This window comes from Cetorhinus maximus, chromosome 3 (genome assembly GCF_964194155.1).
Source record: "Cetorhinus maximus chromosome 3, sCetMax3.hap1.1, whole genome shotgun sequence".
Classification (NCBI taxonomy): domain Eukaryota; kingdom Metazoa; phylum Chordata; class Chondrichthyes; order Lamniformes; family Cetorhinidae; genus Cetorhinus; species Cetorhinus maximus.
Genome location: NC_135881.1, coordinates 25,116,625 through 25,142,084, shown reverse-complemented (window position 1 = coordinate 25,142,084; position 25,460 = coordinate 25,116,625). Strand labels below are relative to the sequence as shown.

The window sequence follows — 25,460 nt, the reverse complement described above, 5'->3', positions numbered from 1 at the left end:
GAAGCGGTTTCTGAGTTTTGCTGCTCCTGCTGTTCTGGCTGCTGTGGAGCACAACTAGACATTTGAGATGTGGATTCATTTTGAATCGTAAATCCTAATGGGTATGGCATTATAACCTTGATGCGGAAAGTAAAATTCCTCAACAGATATCTGAAATACTTGCTGCAAAATGATGGTGCTCCTTACTGTGATATCATCTGTTTCATTGAAGACAAAAGCTGATTAATTGAAGTAGCATGATCAGAAATCAATTCATGGCATCAGTTTAGCAGATCACTGATGCAAGGGGAGCAAAATCAACTGGATCCAAATTTAAGTTGCATATAAAAGATTTCAGCCTTGGACGACAAAAGCTTTGAATATTTGTGAGAATTACTCTCATTTAGGTTGAAAGGATTTACTTTTAGGTTAGGTATTAGTTCCAAAAGGAAAAACAGGAATAATTTCAGCTAACATCACTGTCTGTTAAGGTTTAGGTGGAAATATTAATACTTTAAATTACAGTGGAACTACAAAGCTGTATGGGAATCAGAGTCAATAATTTCTCAGAGTACAGAGGTGATGCTCAAGCAAAAGTAAAATTATTTGACTGCCCCACTTTTGGAGTGAATCGATTAATAGAACAGAAATAAAGCTGAAACTTTTAAGCAGCAGTAAAAATTGTGTATGTTGGAAACAAACCTCCCATAAAGATCCATTTATTCTTTTTTAAAATTCTGCTAATGTAAACAGTATATAAAGAGCATAATTAAGCCTAAGACAAAAATAATTATAATTTTTCTTAGACCCTGTTTTTGTGGCATTCTTTCCACACTTACAGTCCAACTAATTTGGAAAGGTCTATTGCTGTGATGGGTAAGAGAAACAGGGTAAAAATTTAATATAATGAAATACATATTTTGTTTTAAAATTAAATTTGATTTTTGCAGAAGTTCTCATTCCTAAATCTTTCCAACACATTTTAATTAAACAGCAATTAAAATGGTACCCAGTCTCCCCAATGGCAGAGTTTGTAAATTTGTCAGCCAGTCTTTGACAGTCTGGCTAATCTCAGGTTTAACAACGGAGAATCACAACCAACAGCTTTAAGTGTTTCCAGTCTATCATGGGGGAAGAACAGCTAAAATTTTTGTTCCTGACATCATTTGACTTCATTAGAAAATGATGTTATGCTAGTTGAAGACAGGAGCTTGCTCAAATACCACCCACGAAGAAATGCCCCTGAACATTTCATGCCTAGGCTTAAACATGAGAGGTCACTTTGGCAAAGTGATGCTGAGAACCCTGGTGTTCACACAATGCACCACTGAACAAGTTTCTGCCTTCAGGACAGGATATGAGGAAACATACCCACATAAAAGGGAGGTGATTTTCTCTCAGAAAGCTGAATTTACACAAACTTTTGCAGTTCTAACCTTGCACAGGTGTAACCACTGGACCTCGGAAATGAGGGTTTATATGAATGTTCTTTGGTTGCTGTGCTGGGATTACTGTTGAATTTATACCAATAGATGCGGTTTCTGAGTTCTGCTGCTCCTGCTGTTGCTGCTGTTCTGGTTGCTGTGGAGCACAACTGGACATTTGAGATGTAGAAGGATGTCGCTGGGGTACCAGAAGAGGCGGTGGTTGTCGTCGCTGTTGTAAATTACCTCTACCAGGTTGATGCTCTGAAGGATTCATTGTCGTACGAGGATTCTGGGGAAAAAAAGTTCATCTTAGCTTCTCCACCATCCAAAAAGCCAAGGCAAGACCTTTTTGTTCAATAAAAATGTAATTTTGCATTATGCCAAGTATTTTATTGCAATTCAAATATTAAGGAAAAAACCCGAGCACTTAAATCAACAAAACTTCTTGAAGGCTTTGCTAATGCAACTCAATATATGTGAATGGAGGCTAGATTTACCCCTGTAATAATGATCTAGTTTGTTTATGTTATTTCCTTGATCTAAACATTAAATATATCATTCATAAGCAATTTGAGAGAATTTTAAATCACTCATGCATTCCTGCACATGGTATAATTTTAGTTTAATTGTTCATTTGAATGTTTTTGATTGCAACACAAACAGCAGCTCATTAGAGCAGCTCATTGGATTTGTCCTGCTTTTTGTGGACAGGACACACTTGGTCAATTTTCCACATTGTCAGGTAGATGCCAATGCTGTACTAGAACAGTTTGGCTAGGGTCACAGCGAGTTCTGGAGGACAAGTCTATTGCTGGAATGTTGTCAGAACCCATAGCCTTGGCAATATCCAGTGCCTTCAGCTGTTTCTTCATATTACATAAACAAATGGCTGAAGACTGGCATCTGTGATGCTGGGGACCTCATGAGCAGGCCAAGATAGATCATTCACTTGGCACTTCTGGCTGAAGGTTGCTGCAAATGCTTCAGTCTTGTCTTTTGCACAATATGTTGGGCTCCCCCATCATTGAGGATGGGGATTTATGTGGATTCTCCTGTTCCTGTTAGTTGTTTAATTGTTCACCACCATTCACAACTGAATGTGGCAGGACTGCAGAGTTTAGGTCTGATCAAATGGTTATGGGATCGCGTGGCTCTGTCTACTGCATGTTGCCTCCACTGTTTGGCATTCAAGTGTTGTAGCTTCACCAGGGTATCCTTTTCCATATCAATATCCTTGTTTAGCAAAAATCAATCAATCTCAGATTTTAAACATCAATTGAACTAACATCTAATGTTTACTGTGGCACAAATTTCCACACTGCTACCATCCTTTGTAAGATGAAGTGTTTCCTGACATCCCTCCTGAATGGCCTGTCTCTCATTTTAAGGCTGTGCCCATTACTAGCAGAAAAAGTTTGTTCCATCTACCCAATGAATTCATCTCAAAATCTCCTTAACCTTCTATATTCCAGGGAATACAAAAAAGTTAATGTAATCACTCCTCATAAACTAATCCTTGGAGCCCTGGTAACTGATGATGAATCTGTACTGTACATTTCCTGAGGCAAATAAATGCTTTCAAAGGTGTGGTGCCCAGAAATGTACACATTCTCCAGAAGCGGTCTATCAGTGTTCTGTATAACTGTAGCAGAACTTCCTCCCTTTATAATCTAGCTCTCTAATTATAAACACTACTTTCTATTAGCCTGCTTGATTATTTTTTGTACCCGACTACCACATTTCAATGATATGTGCACATTGGATGCCTAAAAATCTTTGGATCTCCATTGTTACTAGTATTTCACCATTTAGTTCAGACACAGATCTGTCTTTTTTGGACCTTGCACTGACTTAATTAAAATTCATCTGCCAGAGTTTCAATCACTCACAAACTATTAATGCATTTGTACTTTTATGCTTGTGTCTAGGCTACTTGAAATGCCACCAATCTTTGTATCATATGCAGGATTAGAATACTGGCAAATAAATATATATTCAAAAACTGCACATGAATTCAACATTCACACATTCTTTGCAAAGAGGTACAATGTCCAAGTTTTCTTGACAATGATGTTACACAAGTAAAACACAAACATACAGAGAGTTTGATTTACAGAAAGGCACAATAAATCAATACATTCGCAGCTGATGCTTATTTTTAAAAACTGGCAATATTCTAAGCACATCAAAAAATAAAGATCCTGAAATAGGTAGATATTCTAAGTTTTATCTGCATTATTACAACATCTTGCAGTAGAAGGTAGGCATCGATATGATTTCAGAGTTACATTAGCTTTTCATTTGGACAATTACAATAATGTCCAGATCCAGACTTTTTTTTCTTTCTCTTGTTTTCTAGATTTTTTTGATTGCCTTCAGTTGTTTTTCATTAAATTTAGACATCAGTGTGCAATAATAAATCTCCAGGTTTCATAAAAATGAGAAATAACAGATAAGCAGCACAGGAAATCTGTAGAAAACACACAGAACACTATAGACTCCACAAGGTACAGAAATCATGTCCAAACAGGTAATGAAGAGAGACAAATTACCTGACTGCACTTGAACAGACGGGCTGGATGCAATCACTGGCTACTCCTCAACACTGTCAACCTCCACATGCTTAACGATTAAATTAACAAAACAATTTCTAATGAAGAAAACAAAAATACAAGTTAAAAATATCAGATAGTTACCTGCAATGATGGAGGCACTTGCATCAAGGGTGGTCGTTGGTCTCTCCTCCTACCACCATCTCTCCTTTGATCACAAAAAGGAAAATTAGCTGAAGACCCTCCTCTTCGCCCTCTTTTTCCCTGTTTCCGTTGGCGTTCCGTCTCCTCAAACTCACGCAATGCTGCCTTAGCCTCATCAGAAAGTTCTGAAGTGATACAAATATTGCTTGGTTACACTACTAAATTATCAATTAAATCAATGGTACAAAGAATTCTTTTCTACTTCAAAGTGAGAACACTACCAACTGACTAAAATGATAGATTCTGAGAACCATTGTAATTAAAGGGTCTACAGAGAAGCAAGCAGGTAGGATTGAACTAAAAGGATTTTGGAGAAAAGCACCAATGCAGACTGGATGGGCAGAACAATCTGCTTTTTCAGTCTAGTATTGTTTGAGTGTGTATACAATTTAGACTGTATATAATGAACACCTATTTGCCAGTTAAACATTCAATAAACATGGGTGTTTGCTCAATGCAGGATCGAGTAAAGATCTTCATTTGAGATGGAGGGTTTAGATTGTGTGCAACAAATGTGACAAAGAACCAAACAAACACCACTTTCAATGAAGGGTCAGAGGCCTGAAATGTAAAGTTCATTTGCCTCCATCAACAGATGCTGCACAACTTCTTGAGTGATTCTAGCATTCTCTGATTTGGTCTCAGATTTCCAGGATCTGCAGTATTTTCTGAAAATTGCCAGAGCTACTTTGTTGGTGCGAACAGATTAGAAGCCAATGACATTTCATTTGACTACACTATCCCTCCTTCATTCCCTAACTGCTCTGAAGAATTTTGGCCACTAACTTTTCCATTATTTCACCACTGTGTTTCTTGTCCATGATAACGCTGTCTTGGTTCCAGTCCTATAACTCATAATTTGGTTACTGCATCTCCCCAGTTTCTCCTCACCTTCTTCTATCCTCAGATGCTGTATAACCCAGTGAGCATTTCCAGCCATCTCTGCTTGCTAGGCCATTCCAGAAGACACTTATGACTCAACCACATTGCTGTGGCTCTGGAGTCGCATACAAAATAAGGACAACAGATTTTCAGTATTCTACTGCTACCCAGTTAAGTGGTAATCCACATTATGCGCACAAGTCTCTGGAGTGGGAGACTCTGACTCAGAGGCAAGGTTACTACCACTGAGCCTGGCCACCTCTATGGTGTTGTCGATGTGATCTGTGAAGTCCTTCAACTTATCCATCATTTACAACACATGGCAGGAGGCCACCATCTCTGGATACTCAACGTCTGCCTATACTCGCAAGTCGCTCCTGCATCAGTTGATATGTGAAAGCTTAATTGTAAATCTGTACTATGTCAACATAATGTGGAAAACAACTTACCTTTAGCAGGATATTTGTGAGCTTAAAAACGCATTTACAAGCTTTAATTCCTAAAATTGCTCTGCTTAAATCTTAATCTCTTATTGCTCAAGCTGATAGGTTTAGATTAATGGAGACCAGAAGACCCAGTGGATTGCCAATTTAAATTTCTAAGTAGGCCTTATCATTAATGACAAGCACTATCCATCCAGATGTACAAAGATTGTGCAGATACTTTGAACAAAGTAAACATGATTTCTGAAAGAGATCTGTATGGCAAGTACTGCTTAATATTATGTTGATTCAAGCTTATTTTGTATGTCTGACCCAATGTACTGAAAAGTGCATGAACAACCACACTCAGAATTCACAATCTCTGTTAAATTGAACTGATACTTGTGGCTTTATGCAATAACTGCATGGATTCAGGATTCAAATATTTTCTTAACGATTTGTTCTTCAACTAAGGTAATGGTACACAGATGGGGCACCCGCTGCCCAAACAATCTTCAGAAGAACAGTTGTGAGGCTATATTGGTGGTTTGGCAAAAGGTGCACCAGAGACCAAATCATCTGGAAAACACTACTCACAACCAAGTGAAACACACCCAATTTGTTCCAAACTCTTGGATTACTTGAATCCATGCACCAGTGCATCTGTGCGACAGATCTGGATCACAAATGCACTCAAAAATAGCTCATCTTCAAATAGCCAACAAAAATAATCAATTCCATACAGGGAGTTTAGAGGCATATCAACAAAAGGATTTGCATCAAAGATCTTTCCAATTCAAATGTTTTTATCTATTATTTCATGGGAAGAGAGCATTGGAGGTAGGGTCATTGAATATTTTTAAGGCTGAATTAGATAGATTCTTGATTGACAAGGGAGTCAAAGGGTACGGGGGTAGAAAGGAAAGTGGAGTTGAAGTCACAATCAGATCAGCCATGATATTATTGAATAGCAGAGCAGGCTTGAGGAGCCGAATAGCCTACTCTTACTCCGAATTTGTATGTTTATATGAGTGTTGCTTATAAGACCTGCATAAATTGCCCATCCCCAATTGCCCTTGTGGTGGTGGTGTTGGTGGGTCGCCTTCTTGAACCCCTGCAGTCCAAGTGGTGTAGGGTACACCCACAGTGCTGTTATGAAGGGAGTTCCAGGATTTTGACCCATTTTACACTGCCATTTACAGGGAATGTAGCAATTTATCAGCAGTGAAACAACTTTCTCAAACCAATGCCTGGTATGCATATTTACCTTGGGGAAGCCTAATCTAATAATCCCTGAGCACCACTGAGCAGAGATGCTTGCATAGTATTTACAGCACAGAAATAGGATTGGGTTGCGTGGTCTATGCTTGTGCTTATGCTCCACATAAGCCTCCTCCCATCCTATTTCATCTAACCATACCAATGTAATTACAAGTAGATAAAACAAAATATCGTTGGTTTATACCAATAACTCAAAGCAAGAAGGTAATGTTGAGCTTATAGAACATCTAAGTTTGAGCTTTAGCAGAAGACGAAATGTGTTGTTCACTTCATTAGCTATCCAACCATCTTCCAGAGATCCATGTTTCATATAGCACTCCCCAAACTTCACACCAAGAAAAGGACTTGTAAATATATGGTATCTTTTACGACCACAGGCCATCCACCCCAAAACACTTCAAGAGTCAAATAAGTACTTGTGCAGCTCAATCACTGTTGCAATGCAGACAATTATGGCGGTCACTTTGTCCACAGCCATGCCCCACAAACAGCAATGAGATAAAATGGTAGATTTTTTATTTTGAAAGAAGTGTTGCTGTCTGTTGTATAAATATTGGCTGGGACACAATGGGAACTCTCCTGATGGGGTGGAATTTCAAGGAAATGGTCATAGGCAGTCTTGGCAAACTGCATAATCAGTGGTCTTCTAGAAACCTATGCTCACAAATGCACAGCCCTGTACAAAAGGCCAATGTGTTCTGTGCTTCACATTCTACAAGAGCAATGGCAAAGGAAGCAGACATGTTGCTGAGCACTTCAAGAATATTTAAGATCAATGAAGAAATGCAGAAATAATTTGCATGTATTTCACAACCTTTCGCAAGAGTGTTTTGGGATGTGCCACAGTTGCGATGTAGAACACAAGCCAATCAACTGGACAAATTTGCACTACCAAACAGCAATGAGATGAATGGCAAGATAATCTGTTTCACTGATGTTGGTTGAAGGATAACTATTGGCTAGGACACCAGGAAAAATCCAAGTTCTTGTCAAATGACATGACAGAATATTTTATGCCCACCTGAGTGGTTTAACACTTGGCGAAAAGACAGCACCAAACATCAAATCTCTGCAATGGGTCCTGAACTCAACATACTGCATCATGACAGTGCGCTCTCTCTCAGTCAGGGTTGACACCCAATTAAAGACTAAATTCTGCATATTTTCCCAAAGATTATATTTGGAATCTTGTTCAACTATAATGGAAGCAAAACCAGCTCTTTAATACTGCAGAACATTTCAGATTTTGGTCATGTTTCCATTAAAGCAATGAATTATTTGGAAAAATCTATTCAAACAATCAAAGCAGTTAAAGTACCAACTTTAGATATAAGACATTTTTCACATCAACAATCACTCCTCTTTAACTGACAAAACATTGAGATTACAATAACCTTCAAAAAAAGGCTTATTTCAAATATGCAAAGAACATTTTTCATATTTTGGCAATACAGTGAATCAGCAATTACAGACGTTACTCGTGCATTCTTAGATGTCGAGATTAATTTCAGTATAGCCAATAATAAAATGGTTTCACACGACAACTCTAATCAGTTGGCAAGAATGCTTTCATCCAATAGAAATAAGCTGTCACTTTAGGTCAGCAAAATCTGACAAAGTGGAGATTACATTTGCAACTTGAACTGAAATGTCAATTGCCCTTTAAATGCTTTTTCAACTGCCTCAAGATTCCAGTTGAGAGCGGCTGCAGAGTTCTGTTCTTTGTCTAAGTGTTTATCGATTTTTCTGCTTTTTAACCTGTTCATTTACTGTCCTCTACAAAAATCCTCAAACTTTCAAAATTTGCTACCATTGCAATGCAAAAAATACTAATTAAAAATAATAGATTGCAGTCATTCCTCTCATTGTTGTTGCAAGGCATAAATGTGTGCAAAACAGCTCAAAATCTTTTTATAGAACAACAAAGGCTTGAAATGAATAATGTTCCAATTTGCTTTGAGATCCAAATAAAGCAGAGTACAGTTCGTTAAATAGAACGGCAGTTTTTTTCATTTCAAGGAGGAACAGGAGTCATTTCTTCTGCTCTGAGAGCAAAAGGACATTTTTTCCATCTTCAATTCTTGATGGGAGACAGAGAAATAAAAGCAATTTTCCACATTGCCATTCACAATACAACAAAGTGTATTGAGTGAGGTGTCATTTGCAGCCTCAGGCTGTGCATTGCTTTCAGCAACATAAAGCTGGAATGGCATAAAAATAATCAAGCAGCGGGGAATTCAAAACAGTTCCCCGTATAACTGTACCAATCAGCCTAAAACAGATTTATCTATTTGTCAACACCTCTGCCTTGGTATGGCCAAGTCCATGAACTCCCTTCAAGAATTCTAACGTGATTTCCAAAGAAATAGAACATATATAATTTCAAATAGAGTAGCAACAAAGAGTAATTAAAGCCAATTCCCAATAATTTCAGGCCCCTTTACATTACACAGTCATGGATCCCACTCGACAAAATGTTGTACTTTCAAACAAATATATAAGGGTAATCTACTGGCATTGTCACTGAACTAATAATCCAAAGGCCCAGAGTAATGCTCTGGGGACCCGGGTTTAAATCCCACCATGGCAGATAGGAAAATTCAATAAAATATCTGGAGTTAAAAGTCTGATGAATGACCATGAAACTATATCGATTGCCTTAATAATCCATCTGGCTCCCTTTACAGAGGGAAATCTGCCGTCCTTACCTGGTCTTGCCTACATGTCACTGTGGTTGACTCTTACATGCCCTCTGAAATGCCCGGTAAAAACAAGTCAAAAACGAATGAAGCCAGGCATCACCTGGATGGACCACCTGGCATCAACCAAAAGACCACCTGGCATCAACCAAAAGACCAGAAACGACAATATCTCTGTTGACCTTGTAAAATCCTCCTTACTAACATCTTGGTCTTGTGTCAAAATTGGGAGAGCTGTCTCATAGACTAGTCATGTAACAACCTGACATAGTCATACGCTCGGAATCATGCCTTGCAGATCATGTCCCAGACACCATTATCACTTATCAGCAGAGGTGGTGGCACAATGGCATACATCCAGGAGGGAGTTACCCTGGGAGTCCTTAACATCAACTCCGGACCCCATGAAATCTCATGGCATCAGGTCAAACTATGTACTCTCAGCTGATGAATTAGTACTCCTTCATGTTGAACACCACTTGGAGGAAGCACTGAGGGTAAGGGTGCAGAATACACTCCGGATAAGGGACTTCAATGTCCATCACCAAGAGTGGCTCGCCAGAACCACTACAGACATAGCTGGATGAGTCCTAAAGGACATAACTGCTAGATTGGGTCTGCAGCAGGTGGTGAAGAAACCAACAAGAGGGAAAAACATACTTGTCCTCATCCTCACCAACCTGCCTGCCGCTAGGAGGAGTAATCACTGCACAATCCTTGTGGAGACAAAGTCCTGTCTTCACATTGAGGATACCCTCCATCGTGTTGTGTGGCATTACCACCATGGTAATTGAGATAGATTTCAAACAGGTCTAGCAACTCAAGACTGGGCAACCATGAGGTGCAGTGGGCCATCAGCAGCAGCAGAATTGTACTCAACCACAATCTCTAACCTCATGGCCTGGCATATCCCCCACTCTACCATTACCACCAAGCCAGGGGATCAACCCTTGTTCAATGAAGAGTGCAGGAAGGCATGCAAGGAGCAGCAACATGCTTACCTAAAAATGAGGTGCCAACCCGATGAAGCTACAACACAGTACTACTCACACATCAACCCGTATAAGCAGACAGAGCTAACCAATTCCACAACGAACGGGTCTGATCTAAGCTCAGCAGTCCTGCCACATCCAGTTGTGAATGGTGGTGGAGCAATTAAACAACTCACTGGAGGAGGAGACTCTACAAATATCCCCATCCTCAGTGGTGGGGGAGCCCAGCACATCAGTGCAGAAGATAAAGCTGAAGGATTTGCTACAATCTTCAGCCACAAGTGCCAAGCGAATGATCCATCTTGGCCTCCTCTGCAGGTCCCCAGCATCACAGATGCCAATCTTCAGCCAATTTGATTCACTCCACGTGATATCAAGAAACGGCTGAAGGCATTGGATACTGCAAAGGCTATGGGCCCTGACAATATTCCAGAAATAGTGAAGACGTGCTCCAGAATGTGCCACGCCTCTAGCCAAGCTGTTCCAGTACAGCTACAACACTGGCATCTACCCTGAAATGTGGAAAATTGCCCAGGTATGTCCTGTACACAAACAGCAGGACAAATCCAACCCGACCAATTACCACCCCATCAGTCTACTCCCGATCATCAGTAAAGTGATTTTTTTTATTATTATTCGTTCACGGGATGTGGGCTTCACTGGCTGGGCCAGCATTTATTGCCCATCCTTAGTTGCCCTTGAGAAAGTGGTGGTGAGCTGCCTTCTTGAACCACTGCAGTCCATGTGGTGTAGGTACACCCACAGTGCTGTCGGAAGGGAGTTCCAGGATTTCGACCCAGCGACAGTGAAGGAACGGCGATACATTTCCAAGTCAGGATCGTGAGTGACTTGGAGGGGAACTTCCAGGTGGTGGTGTTCCCATCAATCTGATGCCCTTGTCCTTCTAGATGGTAGCAGTCGCGGGTTTGGAAGGTGCTGTCTAAGGAGCCTTGGTGAATTCCTGCAGTGCGTCTTGTAGATGGTACACACTGCTGCTATTGTGCATCGGTGGTGGAGGGGGTGAATGTTTGAGTGATGGAAGGGGTCATCGACAGTGCTACCCAAGCGGCACTTGCTTAGCAATAAACTGCTCACTGACACTCAGTTTGGGTTCCGTCAGGGCCACTCAGCTCCTGTCCTCACTACAGCCTTGGTTCAAACATGGACAAAAGGGCTGAACTCCAGAGGTGTCCACCATCTTCAAGGCACAAGTCAGGAGTGTGATAAAGCATTCTCCACTTACCTGAATAAGTGCAGCTCCCACAACACTCAAGAAGCTTGACACCACCCAGGACAAAGCAGCCCAACCTGATTGGCACGCCATCCACAAACATTCACTCCCTCCACTACCAACACACAGTGGCAGCAGTGTGTACCATCAAGATGCACTGCAGAAATTCACAAAGGCTCCTTAGACAGCACCTTTCAAACCCACGACTGCTACATCTGGGAGGACAAGGGCAGCAGGCACATGGGAATACCTCCACCTTGCAGTTCCCCTCAACACTGACTGTCACTGGGTCAAAATCCTGGAACTACCTTTCCTAATAGCACTGTCGTTGTACCTACACCACGTGGACTGCAGCGGTTCAAGACGACAGCTCACCGCCGCCTTCTCAAGGGCAATTAGGGATGGGCAATAAATGCTGGCCTAACTCACTAACCAATAAAAATTTTTTTTTTACATTTGAAAAATTAATTTTGGTTGACATTTCAATTCTTGTGTGTGTTCCGGTCCTGGATATGCTCTCAATCTTCAAACATTCCCCATTTCTAATATGTAACAAAGCCAGCAACGGTTTCCCTGTTGGGTCAGCAAACGTATCCAATGAATGGCTATGTCATACAAACCAGGAAGGCCCCAGTTTTGATCCCTGGTCTACCAGACAAATCCTGCTGAATTAAGTGATGAGGCTCACACATGAATAATGACCATCTGGACATCTGTTACTCAATGAACTGTTCTATCAAGGAGTCAATGTTTTTAGGAAAGAGGGGAACGGAGAGAAGGAAATGTGACAAAATTGGCAGAAAAAGACAAGTGGATAAAAGTGCAATGATAAATACCTTTCAGGGGTGAATATAATCAGACAGTAGTTTTTGAGACAAATGCATACATTAACCATGATCAGTGTCAAAGATGAAGTCAATCAACTAACTGCAGTTCAGATTTAGTGAGATAAATACGCTACTTGTCATAAAATAGGAAATTTTAAAACTAAAAGTTAAACCACAAATACATGGCAAGGGGACATGGGTTTCAAATTGTTAAGAGGCTATAGGACAGAAGTTAGGAAGTACATCTTCTCCGAAAAAACAATTAATAACGAAAACAGTCCTCAGGTAGGACAACGGCATTTGGAGAGGGATGAGCTAGATAAACGGAATTGTTACAGCGCAGGTGGCCGCCAACTGGTCCATTGTGTCTGCACTGGCTCTTTGAATGAGCAACTCGTTCCCCCGCCTTCTCTCCATAACCCTGCATATTCTTCCTTTTCAGGTAACAGTCTAGTTTCCTTTTGAATGCTTCAAATTGAACATGCCTCCACCATACGAGAGGTGGGAGAGGAGTCCGGAGGTGAAGAGGAGCGCGGGGGGAGTCCGGAGGTGAAGAGGAGCGCGGGGGGAGTCCGGAGGTGAAGAGGAGCGCGGGGGGAGTCCGGAGGTGAAGAGGAGCGCGGGGGGAGTCCGGAGGTGAAGAGGAGCGCGGGGGGAGTCCGGAGGTGAAGAGGAGCGCGGGGGGAGTCCGGAGGTGAAGAGGAGCGCGGGGGGAGTCCGGAGGTGAAGAGGAGCGCGGGGGGAGTCCGGAGGTGAAGAGGAGCGCGGGGGGAGTCCGGAGGTGAAGAGGAGCGCGGGGGGAGTCCGGAGGTGAAGAGGAGCGCGGGGGGAGTCCGGAGGTGAAGAGGAGCGCGGGGGGAGTCCGGAGGTGAAGAGGAGCGCGGGGGGAGTCCGGAGGTGAAGAGGAGCGCGGGGGGAGTCCGGAGGTGAAGAGGAGCGCGGGGGGAGTCCGGAGGTGAAGAGGAGCGCGGGGGGAGTCCGGAGGTGAAGAGGAGCGCGGGGGGAGTCCGGAGGTGAAGAGGAGCGCGGGGGGAGTCCGGAGGTGAAGAGGAGCGCGGGGGGAGTCCGGAGGTGAAGAGGAGCGCGGGGGGAGTCCGGAGGTGAAGAGGAGCGCGGGGGGAGTCCGGAGGTGAAGAGGAGCGCGGGGGGAGTCCGGAGGTGAAGAGGAGCGCGGGGGGAGTCCGGAGGTGAAGAGGAGCGCGGGGGGAGTCCGGAGGTGAAGAGGAGCGCGGGGGGAGTCCGGAGTTGAAAAGGAGCGCGGGGGGAGTCCGGAGTTGAAAAGGAGCGCGGGGGGAGTCCGGAGTTGAAAAGGAGCGCGAGGGGAGTCCGGAGTTGAAAAGGAGCGCGAGGGGAGTCCGGAGTTGAAAAGGAGCGCGAGGGGAGTCCGGAGTTGAAAAGGAGCGCGAGGGGAGTCCGGAGTTGAAGAGATGCGCGAGGGGAGTCCGGAGTTGAAGAGATGCGCGAGAGGAGCCAGGAGTTGAAAAGGAGCTGGGAGAGCAGAGGTGATCAAGGTGATCCTTTGAGTACTGAGAGTCGGGTAAGTATTTACTACTTTTATCGCTTATAGTTTTTAAAGTCTTATTTTGTGGTTCATCATTTGTAAGAACTATATTCTGTAACAACGAGGAGCAGGGAAGAAGGGCCCTAGAGTAATCGATGTTATGTGATATCAAGTATCTTCCAAAATGTTTAATTTAATTTAATGGGGTAAGCAAAAACAGGAAGGCAGATTATCTGAATGGTTATAAATTGAGATGGGGGAATGTGCAACGAGACCTTGGTGTCCTCGTACACCAGTTGCTGAAGGTAAGCATGCAGGTGCAGCAGGCGGTAAAGAAGGCAAATGGTACGTTGGCCTTCATAGGGAGAGGATTCAAGTACAGGAGCAGGGATGTCTTGCTACAATTACACAGGGCCTTGGTGAGACTACACCTGGAAAACTGTGCACAGTTTTGGTCTCCTTATCTGAGGAAGGATGTTCTTGCTATAGAGGGAGTGCAGCGAAGGTTTACCTGACTGATTCCTGGGATGGCGGGACTGACATGAGGAGAGACTGAGTCGGTTAGGATTATATCAGCCAGAGTTCAGAAGAATGAGGGGGATCTCAGAGAAACCTATAAAATTCTAACAGGACTAAACAGGGTAGATGCAGGAAGGATGATCCCGATGGTGGGGGTGTCCAGAACCAGGGGTCACAGTCTGAGGATACGGGGTAGACCGTTTAGGACTGAGATGAGGAGAAATTTCTTCACCCAGAGAGTGGTGAGCCTGTGGAATTCGCTACCACAGAAAGTAGTTGAGGCCAAAACATTGTATGTTTTCAAGGAGCTAGATATAGCTCTTGGGGCGTAAGGGATCAAAGGATATGGGGAGAAAGCAAGAGCAGGCTATTGAGTTGGATGATCAGCCATGATCATAATGAATGGCGGAGCAGGCTCAAAGGGCTGAATGGACTATTCCTGCTCCTATTTTCCATGTATGTTTCTATGTATACCCTCAAGCAGTGCATTCCAAACCCTAATCACTCACTGAATGAAACATTTCCCCTCATATCACTTTTGCTTCTTTTGATAGTTACTTTAAACCTGTGCCTTCTTGTTCTTGATTCTTTCACAATTAGAAAACCTTTGATTTAATTGGCAGCAAGGAAAAAATAATGCTTAGTTTTAGGGACAACCCTAACAATCAGCAGAGTTTGAAGGCGGTAGAGGAGGAATGATTTTAATGGCTTCCTTTACCAATGTCCTTTGCAGGCATTTTTGACAAAAGATTCTGATACCCATCATTTCTGCAGAAATTCTCCCAATAATATGCCATAACCTCAGCAGAAGATTGGCGCAACCTCCGGAAAAGTGACCAGTTATGTCTTTTCTATCAAAGTCATAGCAGGAGAATGGTGAATTCCCAAAAAAATACATCCAAGTTTCTAAGGGCAGGTTTCATTTTTAATGTCATCCAGGTGACCTAATCAGTTCTGTTACATGCCAGGCAGTCATTCTTACTCTTTGTATTAGATAGGCAAATAATTTGGCAAATGAAATATGCCAGGAAAACCAAAGTCAGTGTCTTATTTCTCTGCCATGAACTTGATTCCCAAGCCACCAATTCCAATCCTCTCCCTGGCTACTGCCTCAAACTAAATTGCTCGCTGCCAAGGCATCCTATCTGACTCTCACCTTAAACCCTTTCCATCACCAAGACTGCCTACTTCCACCTTGGTAACCTTGCCCAAATCAGTCCCTGCATCAGCTACTTCCGCTGAAACCCTCAAAATTGCATCATCTACACAGACAACATCATTTGTAGATTAGGAATCCACAGGTGTGATGATGACACTCCAACTCTTCTTCAACCATCTTCACTGCCTCAAGGCTATTTATCCAACATCTAACTTTAGGTGAGTCTACACTAGCTATAGTTAAATGTTATCAAAATCAAAACATCCAGCTTCAACCCTTCGACAAACTCTGCTCCCTTATCATTAACTCTATCCACTGCCCAACCAATGTCTCAAGCTGAACCAAACTGGTTGCAGCCTTGGTAATCTATTTAACATTTAGCCGAGTTTCTGACCACATACCACTTACCTCACAAAGACTGTCCATTTCAATGGCTGCCTCTGGTCTTGCTGTAGTCCATCTACCACAATAACCCTCATATAAACCATATCACATCCAAATTCAATTTACTGCAGTGATCTTCTTGCTGGCTGCCTCTACTCCATCAGCTGCACTCCCAAAATTCTGCTAATCAAACTCTGCTCTCCACCAAGTCCCACTTGTAAAGTACACCTACCCTCACTAATCGAAGTTTGATTCCAGTACCCCAATACTTCACATTTCAAGTACATTCTAAATACCCTAATGGTCTTACTCTATTTCTACAGCCTCCTCCAGTCCTAGAATTCCCCACAAACTCTTTATTCCTCTACTGCATCATGTGTAACCTTCCACCTTCCTTTTATTGACATAATCAACTGTAGCTGTGTTTTTAGACAAATAGATCTCAGCCTAGCAAATGTCCTTTCCTTCTTTAAAGCCCTGCGTTGAAGGCACATATAACCAAATGTTTGGTTACCCCTCACAATATCTCCTCCGATGGCTCAGCATCCATTTTCCTCATACCACTATAAACTAACTTTGAATGATCATTCAAGTTCTTGTTGAGTTAATTAGTTTTAGCTAGTACAGCAGGAGTATACAATTTACCTCTGCTTCCCATGGCTAATTTGCTGGCTAGATTATCACAAACCGGCATCTATCTATTTATACAAAGGCAAAATACTGCAAATGCCGGAAACCTAAAATGAAACTAGAAAACGCTGGAAATACTTAGCAAGTCAGGCAGCATCTATGCATACAGAAACAGAGTTCATGTTTCAGGTCGAAAACCCTTCATGAAAACAAAGGAAAGACAGAAATACAATAGGAACAATGAACTTGGAACGAAATCACCACTCCTTCACTGTCGCTGGGTTAAAATCCTGGAACTTCCTTCCGAACAGTGCTGTGGATCTATCCACACCTCATGGACTGCAGCAGTTCAAGGCGGCGGCTCACCACCACCTTCTCAAGGGATTAGCAACAAATGCCAGCCTAGCCAGTGATGCAAAATAATGCATGAAAAAGAATTCTATCATTCCTCAGCTCTGATAAGGGTCAATGACCTGAAACATTAATTCTATTTCTCTCCACAAATGCTGCCTGATCTGCTGAGTATTTCCAGCATCTACTCATTTATGTTTGCTGGAGTGTGTGTGAGAGAACAGAATAGAGCTCAATTGTGAGATTCCATACAGTGAACACTATACCAACAGGCTGATGAATGTTAAATGGCCACCTCAGTGAGATCTATGAATGCTGTGTCCTCCCATGTAACTGTTGGTTGGCTTAAGTTGCCTCATTCAAGAAAAGGAATAGAAAAAGTCGAGTCAAACCAAAGGAAAAATAATTTTTGTCTTATTGACAGGATGAGTAATGCACAGATATACAGCAAATTTTGTTTTCTGCTGGTCACTTACCCAAGGTGTCTGGAATGTTTCTCCTCTTTCTAGCTGCATCTGTTAACCTAATAACAGTTCCTTCCTTCCGTTCAGTTTTGAAACGCATTCTTCCAGACTCTTCATCATCATCATCTTCATCATCAGAGACTTCTTTTCTTTCTTCTTCCTGTATTTGTTTCACTACCTAAACATATAAAAAAGCATCACATTTTTAAGGTAATTAAAAGCACTGCAATATTTACTATTTAGTAAGCCTACAATATTTTTCTGTTCTGCACTGAAAGGACAATATTCATCCAGTTTCTGCAATGGGGTGTGAACCCAACACTTTCCAACTCTTGTAAAGATGCTACAGTTGATCCAGGGATGACACCTGAATACATAAATTGGTAATGTTAAATTTGACTTTAAACTATTCAGAGATATAGTTTTGCATAGAAATTTGCTGTTAGATAACTCATCAGTACCAATAGCACAGTGTGCAACAGTGGTACACAAATTAATCAGACTCTGGGACGTAGAGTCAGATGAGAAGACACAAAATTCATGTGACAAGCCAGTACAAGACACTGATAAGTCCACACCGGTCTCTCTACTACTCGGGCAAAAGCAGCAAGCTGCAACTAAAGAGATACCTAAGGCATCTAAGCTACGAGTACAGTTGGAATAGTTAAGGACTGTTTAATCTGATCAAGGACATAATTAATAAGGCGATCAATGTTTCTTGCCTGGTTTATGGATTTATTAAAGTGGGGTCAATGAATTGTTTGCCCCACTACAGGTCCAATTCCACACAGAACTGGTTCAGGATTTACAACTACGTCTCAGAGTTACCAAGTACCTAAACTTTCAGCTTCCCTCTGGTAACTAAGGTATATCAATAATTCAAGTAAGCAAACTCAAACGAATGAACACAGTACATATAACCCCTATATTCAAGAAGGGTGGGAGGCAGAAAACAGGAAACTGTAGGCCAGTTAGCTTGACGTCTGTCGTGGGGAATGACGTCTGTCATTAAAGAGATTATCGCTGGGCACATGGAAAAACTCAAGGTAATCAGGAAGAGTCAGCATGATTTTATGTAAGGGAAATCATGTTTAACTAATTTATTAGAGTTCTTTGAAGTAGTAACATGTGCTGTGGATAAAGGAGAGCCTGTAGGCGTACTATACTTAGATTTCCAGAAAGCATTTGATAAGATGCCACATCAAAGAATCTAAGGTTATCTGGGGTAGATGGGAATGTGGAGCTCGAAACAAACTGTTCAGCCATGATTTTATTGAATGGTGGAGCAGGCTCGAGGGGCCAAATGGCCTACTTCTGTTCCTATTTCACATGTTTGTAATATTGAATGAACGAATTAACCAAACATCAAAGGTGTAGTCTGATGGAGAAATCCTAGAACGCTGCTCTGTCCCATAATATGGTAATTAATACAGTGACAAAATTAATCATTAACAAGTACATGAAACACGAGCTCACTAATTGCCAGCTGTAGGGTGGTTTTAATGCATCACAATATCTCACTGGTGAATAGGTCGTGGTTACTGCAAGCAGAGGCTTGCACTTAGGGAGGCGATAGCGTAGTAGTATTGTCGCTGGGCTAGTAATCCAGAGGCCCAAGATAATGCTCTGGGGACCTGGGTTAGAATCCCTCCACGGCACGAATCCAATAAAAATCTGGAATTAAGAGTCTAATAATGCCCATGAAACCACTGTCGACTGCTGTAAAAACCCATCTGGTTCATTAAAGTCCTAATGTCATCCTTACATGCGACTCCAGAAAACAGCAATGTGGTTGACATTTCAAAGGCACTCAGTTTTATCAAACTGCTACAAAGTCACCTAAAAAGGATGGAACGGAGGGACCACCCGGCATCGACCGAGGCACCGGAAACGACAACAGCAATCTCAGCCCTGTTGACCCTGCAAAGTCCTCCTCACTAACATCTGGGGGCTAGTGCCAAAATTGGGAGTGCTGCCTCAAAGACTAGTCAAGCAACAGCTTGACATAGTCATCCTCACAGTATCATATTTTACAGATAATGTCCCAGTCACTACCATCACCATTGCATCAAGGAGCATCTGATCCACTAACAATCTGCTCACTATTCAGTCTGTGCAATGCTTCCAATCATCACAAAGTAAAATGCGCAATGTTAAAGACACTGTAAAAATACAAGTTGTCGCTGCTGCTCCCAGCATTGTAGAAAATGTTGGGCCCCACAGGCGTGTAAACTCCTCCCTATTCTCTGGTCCTCACAACTCAAACCCTGCCAAACCTGCCTCATGAACAACTGGCTGTGGACCTATGGTGAAAGCTTTGGGAACCACTGGGAATTTTTGTCATCTCAAGTTTAGGTCCATCACAGGCTAACTACCACAATTAGTTAACATCTCCTCATGATGAATCACACAATTACTGGGATAGTAGAAGGCAAATTAAATTTGCAGATGACACAAAACTTGGAGTATTGTGAACTGCCAGAAGTATAGTAATAAACTTGAAAAGCAGACAGGCAGGCTGGTGGAATGGGTGGACACCTGACAGATGAAGCTCAATGCAGGGGAGTGCAAAGTGGTGCATTTCGTTAGGATGAACGAAGAGCAGCAATAGAGAAAAAGGGTAGAATTCTAAACGGGGTGCAGGACCAGAGAAACCTCGAGTGTGCTTGCACAGATCATTGAAGGTTGCAAGGTAGGTTGAAAAAGTGTTCAAAATGGCATACAGGATACCAAGCTTTATAAATCGAGGCACAGAATTAATTAACTTTTATAAAACACTGGTTCAGCCTCAGGTGGGACCCTGGGTCCAATTTTGGGCACTACATTTTCGAAAGGATGTGGCGGCATTAGAAAGGGTGCAGAAAATATTTACAATGTTTCCAGGGGTGAGGGCTTTTAGCTATGTGTTGAGATTAGAGAAGCAGGGATCATTCTCCTTAGAGAAAAGAAAGTTGAGAGAAGACAACTATTTACAATCTATATTAATAACTTGGATTCAGGGAAAGAAGGTACTATAGCTAAATTTGCAGATGACAGCAAAATAGTTGGGAAAATAAGTTGCAATGAAGAAATAAGAAAATTACAAATGGATATGGACAGGTTAGGTGAATGGGCCAAAATTTGGCAGATGGAGTTTAACATGGATAAGTGTGAGGTTATCCATTTTGGTCAGAAGAATAAAACGGCGGCTTATTATTTAAATGGAGAGAAACTTCAGAATGCCTCAGTGCAAAAGGATCTGGGTGTCCTCGTGTATGAATCGCTGAAAGCTAGTATGCAGGTACAGCAGGTAATAAGGAAGGCAAATGGAATTTTGGCATTTATTGCTAAAGGGATAGTGTATAAAAATAGTGAAGTGTTGTTGCAACTGTATAAGGCATTGGTGAGACCGCACCTGGAGTACTGTGCACAGTTTTGGTCCCCTTACTTGAGGAAGGATGTAGTTGCATTGGAGGCGGTTCAGAGGAGGTTCACTAGATTGATTCCAGAGATGCGGGGCTTGTCTTATGAGGAGAGATTAAGCAGCTTAGGCTTATACTCGTTAGAGTTTAGAAGGATGAGGGAAGGTCTAATTGAGGTATACAAGATGACAAAGGGGACAGACAAAGTAGACGTGGAGCGGATGTTTCCCCTTGTGGGGCATTCTAGAATGAGGGGCCATAGTTTTAGGCTAAGGGGCAGTAGATTTAAATCAGAGATGAGGAGGAATTACTTTTCTCAAAGGGTCGTGAATCTGTGGAATTCACTACCTCAGAGTGCAATGGATGCCGGGACACTGAATAAATTTGAGGAGACAGACAGATTTTTAATTATTAACGGGTTGAAAGGTTATGGGGAGAGGGAAATTGGAGTTGAGGCCGAAATGAGATCAGCCATGATCGTATTGAATGGCAGGCCAGGCTTGAGGGGCTGAATTGCCTACTCCTGCTCCTAGCTCTTATGTTCTTATTTGATAGAATTGTTCAACATCATGAGTGGCCTAGGCAAGTAGAATTGAACTGTTCCCATTGGTAAATGGGTTGAAGTTGATTATAATCCTAGCCCCTTTTTGGGTCTATTCGAGATCAGGCATACTCCTCGGAAGCCTCACAGACACTTAAATGGGTACGATGAACTGATCTAACTCTTCCTGAAGGAAAGGAACCACCAGGGAATATCATCGTCCTCTAAATAGCCTTTTTAACAAGTTTTAGCCACATTATAACAACCCTGATATTATAAGGGTCTGGGCATCTCCCCCCAACAATGTACCTCTCCACTGAAGAGTGTAAGGAGATAGGTTCTCAGGTTTAGATACAGAAGACTATATGAGACAACATATTTTCTAAAGTACATAAAAGTTTATTAAAGAATCAAACGTGCAATCCACAATTGATGGGAAGTCAATCACAACACTGGTAGTTCTGGGAAAAGAAACTGTAATCTTGTTTCCATTAGGGAATCCAGGTTTAAATAATGTTACAAATTGATATTTAAGATGTCCATCAATATTTAAAGTATTTACCTTAAATCTCCAAGTAGAAAGCTAAGAGTAAAGCAAGATACCTCTACCCCAATTAAGGGGACAACGATCATCATTTCGCTACAATAGCTGTACCTTTACCTTGAGACACACTGGAGTGAATCCGACAAATCTAAAAATTCTGTGAGGTTCCAATATTTCTATCATGGAAGAGCTGAACCAGCAGGAAGCATGCTGGGCGCTTCCAGCAAAAGGAAGCTGCAACATGCAGATGGTGGTAACCTCCTTGCTACACAATTGTCTCAAGATTAGAACTGTTTCCCGGATTCGATTGACAATTGATTTTGGGGCATCCTTAAAATTCACAAGTTATCCATTGTTAGATTGTGGTATCTCACAATTTTCTATGCCTTACTGAGGTGATGTATCCGTGATTTGCAGAGGCTAGTTACTGTTTTTCAGGAACTACCTTGTGTTAGAAGATATACAATATCCTATGGCACAAGATGTTGGTGTCCTTCAGCACACAATTATGCCCAGATATATTTATGAACTTCTGAAACCTTGACCAGCAGATTAACTCAGCTTTCAATTTTTAATCCACACTTCATAGAGTCACTCTTTTTAATCAATAAAATCGCTTGTCTTAATCTTATAAACTCCTGATTACAGTTAGATTCCTTCATATGGTCTCCTTCAGTGCCGTAAGCATTCTATGATTTTTGCTTTTTTTGCTTAAGATTTTCTGGGGAGAGATACAGTTGAGCCCACGGGATCCAAGGCGAAGTGGCACGTTGGATCAAAATTTGGCTGAGAGGCAGTAAGCAGAGAGTGATGGCAGAGGGATGTTTCTGTGACTGGAAGTCTGTTTCCAGTGGGGTTCCGCAGGGCTCGGTGCTGGGGGCCTTTCTCTTTGTGGTGTATATAAATGATTTGGACCTAGATGTCAGGGGTATGATCAAGTATTTCGTGGATGACATTAAAATTGGTAGGGTGATAAATGGTGGGAAGGATAGCTGAAAACTGCAGGAAGATATCAATGGACTGGTCAGGTGGACAGAGCAGTGGCAAATGGAATTCAGCCAGGAAAGGTGTGAGGTAAGGCATTTGGGGTGGGCTAACAAGGCAAGGAATTACACGATGAATGGTTGGACCCTGGAAAGTACTGAAGATTAGAGGGACCTTGGTGTACATATCCACTGATCCCTGAAGCTATCAGGGCAGGTAGATGAGACGGTTAAGGCGGCACATAAGATATTTGTATTCTATGCCTCGACTAATAAAGGCAAGAACAGGGAGGTTATGCTGGAACTGGGTAAGATGCTGGTTAGGCCACATCTGGTGTACTGCGTGAAGTTCAGGTCACCACATTATAGGAAGGATGTGATTGCACTGGAGAGGGTGCAGAGGGGATTTACCAGGATGATGTCTGGGCTGGAGTGTCTGAGCTATGAGGAAAGATTGGATAGGCTGGGGTTGTTTTCCTTGGAGCAACATAGGCGGAGAGGGGACCTGAGAGGTGTAGCGGGGTACAGATAGGGTGGATAGGAAGGCACTTTTTCCATTAGTAGAGGGGTCATTAACCAGGGGGCATGAATTTAAGGTAAGAGGTAGAAGGCTAAGAAAAAAATTAAAATATTCATTAATAAGCAATTTTAATAACAGCACAAGGAATGTCATGGAAAAGGACAAGGATGGGCCAGAAATCAGAGTTCTAAATTGGGGGAAGGCCGATTTTAATAAGATCAAATATTATTTGGCCATAGTGGACTGGGAGCAGCTTTTAGGTAAATCTACGTCAGAGCAGTCGGACTCATTCAAGAAGGAAATAGGGAGAGTACAGGCTAACATATTCCAGTAAAGATAAAGGGTGGGACCAACAAATCCAGGGAACCCTAGATGTCAAGGGATATACAGGATTGGATAAAGAGAAAAAGGGAGGCTTATGGCAGATACCGAGGACTCAAAACAGCGGGAGCCCAAGAGGAATACAGAATGTGCAGGGGGGAACTAAAAATGGAAATTAGGAGAACAAAATAGGGGCATGAAAAAACTTTGGCAGGTAAAATAAAGGATAATCCAAAGTTATTTTACAAGTACATTAAAAGTAAGTGGATAACTAGGGAAAGAGTAGGGCCCATTCAGGACCATAGTGGTAATTTGTGTGTGGAGCCAGAAGACATAGGCAGGGTTCTAAATGAATACTTTGTGTTGGTGTTCACAAGTGAGAGGGACGACGTGGGTATGGAAATCAGGCAGAAGAACTGTGATATAATTAGCATAGAAAAGGAGGAGGTTCTAAGTGGTCTGGCAGGCTTAAAAGTAGATAAATCTCCAGGCCCAGATGAAATGTACCCCAGGCTGTTGAGTGAGGCAAGGGAGGAGATAGCAGGGGCAATGGCAAAAATTTTCAATACCTCTCTGGCCACAGCTGAGGTGCCAGAGGATTGGAGGACAGCCAATGTGGTACCGTTATTCAAGAAGGGAGAAAGGGATAAACCAGGGAACTGCAGGCCAGTCAATCTAACCTCAGTGGTGGGGAAACCATTGGAAGCAAGCCATTGGAAGCAATTCTGAGGGACAGAATTGATCTGCACTTGGAGAGGCAGGGATTAATCAAGGACAGTCAGCATGGTTTTGTTAAGTGGAGGTCATGTCTGACCAATTTGATTGAATTTTTCGAAGAGGTGACCAGGTGTGTAGATGAGGACAATGCATTTGATGCAGCCTACTTGGACTTCAGCAAGGCTTTTGGATAAGGTCCCACATGGGAGACTGATAATGAAGTTAAGAACCCATGGGATCCAAGGCAATTTGGCAAATTGGATCCAAAATTGGCTGAGTGGCAGGAGGCAGAGGGTAATGGTCAAGGGATGTTTTTGTGACTGGATGCCTGTGTCCAATGGGGTTCCACAGGGATCGATGTTGGGTCCCTTGCTGTTTGTGGTATATATAAACAATTTAGGCTTGAATATAAGAGGGTTGATCAGTAAATTCGCAGATGACACGAAAATTGGTGGGTGGTAAATAGTGAGGAGGATAGCCTTAGATTACAGGAGAATATAGACGGGCTGATCAGTGGCAAATGGAATTTAATCCAAATAAATGTGAGGTGATGCACTTGGGCAGGACAAACAAGGCACGGGAATACACAATGAATGGTAGGACCCTGGGAAGTACCGAGGATCAGAAGGACCTTGGTGTGCATGTCCACTGGTCCCTTAATGTAGCGGGACAGGTAGATAAGGTGGTTAAGGCGGCATATGAGATACTTGCCTTTATTAGATGAGGCACAGAATATAAGAGCAGGGAGGTTATGCTAGAACTGTATAAAACGCTAGTTAGGCCACAGCTTGAGTACTTTGTGCAGTTTTGGAATTTGCATTATACGAAGGATGTGATTGCACTAGAGAGAGTGCAGAGGAGATTTACCAGGATGTTGCCTGGGCTGGAGAGTTATAGTTATGAGGAGAGATTGGGTTATTTTCCCTGGA

General features: G+C 42.3%; 1 protein-coding gene across 5 annotated transcripts in view; it reads right to left on the bottom strand.

The window, feature by feature from the left end:
* Positions 1-25,460, bottom strand: part of rbm33a (RNA binding motif protein 33a) — a 195,552-nt gene that overhangs the window by 93,777 nt on the left and 76,315 nt on the right. For all 5 annotated transcript variants that reach the window (XM_078537080.1, XM_078537103.1, XM_078537087.1 and 2 more), the window contains 3 exons: positions 17,517-17,682; positions 4,103-4,287; positions 1,416-1,695 (listed from right to left, as the gene is read on the bottom strand). In XM_078537080.1, coding sequence (XP_078393206.1) covers positions 1,416-1,695; positions 4,103-4,287; positions 17,517-17,682 — 631 coding nt within the window. The remainder of the gene's footprint in view (positions 1-1,415; positions 1,696-4,102; positions 4,288-17,516; positions 17,683-25,460) is intronic.